This window comes from Diplotaxodon limnothrissa, linkage group LG10 (assembly GCF_057381915.1).
Source record: "Diplotaxodon limnothrissa isolate DT_005_m linkage group LG10, D_limnothrissa_male_GT1.1, whole genome shotgun sequence".
Taxonomy (NCBI): Eukaryota; Metazoa; Chordata; class Actinopteri; order Cichliformes; family Cichlidae; genus Diplotaxodon; species Diplotaxodon limnothrissa.
The window spans coordinates 13,061,952-13,066,492 of NC_140605.1; the positions used below are offsets into that span (position 1 = coordinate 13,061,952).

General features: G+C 46.1%; 1 protein-coding gene across 2 annotated transcripts; it reads right to left on the bottom strand.

Annotated features, from left to right (window-relative positions):
- LOC146623967 (ribosomal biogenesis protein LAS1L-like) lies at window positions 1-1,623 on the bottom strand. 2 transcript variants are annotated; one of them, XM_085363554.1, is made up of 2 exons: window positions 233-1,623; window positions 24-102 (listed from the first exon to the last, which is right to left on the bottom strand). In XM_085363554.1, exons 1-2 carry the CDS (start codon window positions 1,621-1,623, stop codon window positions 24-26), a joined length of 1,470 nt encoding a protein of 489 aa, XP_085219680.1. The 2 variants fall into 2 exon arrangements, with proteins under 2 accessions (XP_085219679.1, XP_085219680.1); XM_085363553.1 differs by having other exon boundaries at window positions 1-1,623.
- Window positions 1,624-4,541: the final 2,918 nt, after the last annotated feature.

Here is a 4,541-nt window from a genome sequence, read left to right on the forward strand (position 1 = left end):
TTAAAAAAGCTTCAGTCCACATTTCAGTTTGTTGAGCTCGCTGTTGCTCCAGAGGAGGCCCTCAGCTGGCCGGGATGGAGGCGAGGCCCCGGGGATGCTGCTCTCCAGCTCCAATGGCTGGTCAAACACAGTCATTATCGAATAATTGTCCACCATGAGGCACGACGGGTCGTCCGACTGTCCAGGAACTTTACCAAGGGCATAGTTCTTCCATGTGACATTATCAGTGCACACCTGCCACGGAGAACCTCTGAGGGCAAGTGCTCTTTCAGCCTGCACGTCTGCCCATTCGCGCTCCTCACTTCTCTCCGAGTCCATCGGTGAGGAGTGTTGCATCTGGTCCAGCAGCATACTCACAGTATATATGGGCTGCTGCTGCTGCAGAGATGTGCTGGCCTCTGAGCGCTCTGTCTGTGTGTAGATGGAGCAGAGCTGGAACAGCTTCTCTCTGGTTTCCTGAGGGGGGGGATGCTCCATGTCATCCAGGACTAGCTGGATCAGGTGAGGTGTGCTGATGCAGGGGGCATCCAGACATGCAGAGAGAAGCTGCTGCCACCTCAGCTTGATGCGGTCGATGAAAATCCTGTCCTTCATTCTGGCTTTCTTCTGCAACCTTGTCTCAAAATGATATTCAATTTTGTTGTTGTTGCAGAGGAAGACTTCTGAAATCCATGCAGAAATATAGAAACACCTGTGACCGTTGGGCTCTTTGCTGAGCAGCTTCAGTTCCACAAAGAGCTTCTCCAGGAAGAGGTGAATGAAAGACGAAGAGTTAAGCATCTTTAGCAGGGGCAGCCAAAAGCGCAGGAAGGTTTGTGGGACTCTGGGCTCAGTGGGACTGGCACTGTCAGATGTTGCACAGCCTAATGCTTCCAGCTGCTCCATGGTAGGAACAAGAAAACCGTCTTCCAGCAGCACATCAATCAACAGCTCCCTGGACCCCAGTGCAAACTGCTTGATCTCACCCAGCAACGAACTCATGTCTGCTAAGGGGGCCTGCCACAAGCTCTTCCCCTTGTCTTCAGGAGACCCATCATCAAAAGCTTGGTACTGGTCCTTCTGAAAAGAGATCAGCAGCTCCCGAGCGTTTCTGCAGGCATCCACTTCTTTCTGCCTGGCAACGAGCTGCTCATCGGGGCCTCCTCCCAGCTGTCTGGACCAAAACTCCTGCTGGAGCCACTCCAGGGCCACCTTACATCCCTTTTGGCACCATTTCAAAGAAGGAAGAGTCCCATGCGTGATTTCGTGCCTCAGATCCACCATCCACTCGGGGATGTTCAAGTTTCCAGCCAGTTGCCTCCGCGACCAGGCCTTTCTCCCCGGCTGGCGGTCCGTGAAAAGATTAATAAATCTTATCAGGGCCGTCCCGTACATCAGGGTCAAGTCATCTCCGGTAAGCTGTCCGGACCGGTCCCGCACCTGGCAGCGCACGAGGTCTGCTGTGCAGTCCACGGCCACGGGCAAACTATCAGCGCACCTGGCCCTCCAAGCCGATATCCTCTCTAACGCAAACCTCTGCAGAGAGGAGTCCATCGAGTAAAGGTAGTCCCGAACCTGATCCCACTCCGCTTTGTTAAGCCAGGCTACCACATGGCGTGTTTTCTCAGAGCCCTTTTTATTCATTGTGCGCGCTCCGGACCTCACGCTCAATCTCTCACTCACCGGGAAAAGCCGCTCGCCTCACGCAGAGACCACTCGCAGATTTATATGACAGAGGACCGCGTTCAGAGCTTCGAGTTTTACAGTTGCTTGTCGCACAGCAACCAGGAAATGACGCTAACGTTTTCTTCGGCTTCGTTTGTGGCTGACGTTCACCCTGCGGGCACGCTGACGCCACCTGCTGGATTGGAGGATGGAGCGATGGTTCTACAGAGCGCTTATTTACATGATGCTGGTCATAAACGAGCTTTCTTTGGCTATGGTCAATGGCGTGTCCAGCGGGGTGGCCTGGGGGGGGCACAGGCCACCCCCCCAACCAGACTGGCCACCCCAGGTGCCACCCCAAAGGCAAAACAATAAAATTCAATCAAATATCAAATGTCCGATTATGTTTTCACGGTGACGCTCAGATATCCGAGTGTAAGTGAATGCAGCATCGGCTTCTGCGCTATGTGCATCACGTTAGCAAAGGTAGGAGAGCCAAGCACGAAAGACGTCACTGCAGGAAACAATTTTTCGGTGAAAGAAAATGAGGACAGAATAAATGTCCCGGTAAGTAATATTAAGTTTGTTGAGTTTAGTAAACTTCGGCGAAATTAGAATACCAAGGAAAAAAATAACACTTAAAGAATTATTGCAGCCGTGGAATATTTCAGACAGTATGCTACAGAGGGCAGCTAACATAAGAGTTATGAGTTATAAAATGTAATCTAAGTCGTAACATTGCTGTATGGAGCTGCAGATTTGGTTGCAGGTTAACATAGCTGGACTGGCCATCGGGCTTATTTGACTTATTTTTTATTTATTTTGTAACGGCATGAACAATGAGAGGTGGTGGATTGGCCAGATGCAGGTCGATGTGTAGAAATAACTCCGTTGTTTGGTGGTGGCTATGGCGGGGCTTCCACAGAGGCAGCAGGTGGATGAGGGAAGGGGAGGCAGGAGGAGAGCCCCGAGGCAGCCGCCAGTCCGAGTGTCAGGTGAACTGAACTTCAGGTAAGAAGTTATGACCTGCAGTCTATCTGGGTCAGATATGAACTAAGTTTAGGTGGAGTTTATTTTCGTTGTGCTGACTTTTTACTGTCAGTTGCAATAACTCATACTGCGTTCTAGCCAGCTTGGAGTTTTTATACAGCTGTTCGGTTGCTATGATGTTACTGATAGTGAACTTTATTTTATTCATAAGGTTAGTTAGTAGAGTTGCCAACGACTCCTTAAAAAAATGGAATGGTCCCTCAATCAGAGAAAATATTACACGTTTCGTATTGAGCTGAGAAGAGACACAGTTTGTCCCGAACTTCAGCTAGAATGGAAAAAGACACAAAGCTGGATTTATTCTGTCTTTACGCTGCACAGCTGCCTCTTCTCTCATCCTCCCTCTCCTGTTGCTACTTCAATCATGAAACTGATCGATGATCAGCTGATCGGCTTTTCTCTCTTGTTTGTTTATCGCCCACTTTGCGCCAGAAAGACGAAACCAGCAGATGTCGCGCTAAACAACAGCAGCACGTTTAAGCTTGATCGGCTGTTGTTAGAATTTATTTAATATTAATTTCTAGTATCAGCTGATGTTTGCTGGAGCCACAGCTGTAAAGCTGCTGGTCATGATGTCGGTTTGGATATCTGGTGAGAGGGAAACGTGAAGACCACCCACCAGGATCCTTTTTTATGTAGCTGACAGCTGGTAACTGTGCAGGGGCGGGTCTAGCAAAGTTTTGCCAGGGGGCCAGGTAGGGCATTAACAGGGAAAGGGGGCACAAAGAAATACTTTTCTTTCCTATTCTCATTTAAAATATCTAGCTTTTATTAAATAATTATCTAAATCTTACAACCAAAGTTTTTATCTGACGTAAAATGTATAGAAATCATACATATACCAAAAAGACTGTACATCACTGTCACAACAGGGTTTGTTTTCATTCAAAGGCTTTATGGCTTTAATACCTGGTGGGTCGGTCTGTAGTCAAAATGCCCGATTTTCTGTCCCAGTCCAGCCCTGCAGGTTATACTGGCAGTGTCACCATGCCAGCTGAATGTATTTCATCATCAGCCAGTGTTGTTCTTTATCAATATTACCAAAGTTTACCATAAGGCAGCATAGAAAGTATTTACTTGCTTTCAGGTTTTATTCAAATATTAGTCTTTTCAGTTGTTTCTCCACTTTTTTCCTGTTTCAAAATCAAACACCAGTTTGTGAGAAGATTATCTTCTTTTTTTAACAGGCAGAGAAAGTTTTGCATTGGAATGGCTAATTTGTCAATTGTTTGCTACAAATGTTCGTATTTTAATATTCAAAAATGTTTTTGCCCAAAACATATGTGCAGTATATGTCAGTAAAAATGCTATGCAAATATTGCTGTCCTTGAATGCTGAGTAAACACTGACAAAGCACTGATTGTATCTCTTGTACTTTATCAACGCAGTATCTAAAAACTTTGCACCGTAGTGGTTAAAATCTCATTCTAATAAGAGTTAAAAGTGCATTTGGTTATTAGGTTTATAGGATTATTGAATTATGGTTAAGGGTTGGTAGAATTTTTTTTTTAAACATTATCTGCCAATTAAATCTGCCACCCTTCTCCAAATCTGTGCCCCTACCTGGCCCCCCCAACAAAAATTTTCTAGACACGCCACTGGCTATGGTGATGATCACAGTTTATTTACATACTCTATAAATTCACTCCCTGCTAACTTCTAACTCCGTTAAATGTCATAAATTCGGTTTTCATGGATGCCTGGATGTTAAACTCAATTGTTACACCTGGTAGAGCAGAACGCTGATCATTTTATTAAAGATGAAAGACTTTAGACAGTTTTTCAACTCTCAGTAATGCCATAGTGATCGTTTGATATATGGACCTGCAGCGGAGTTTAGGTCCAGA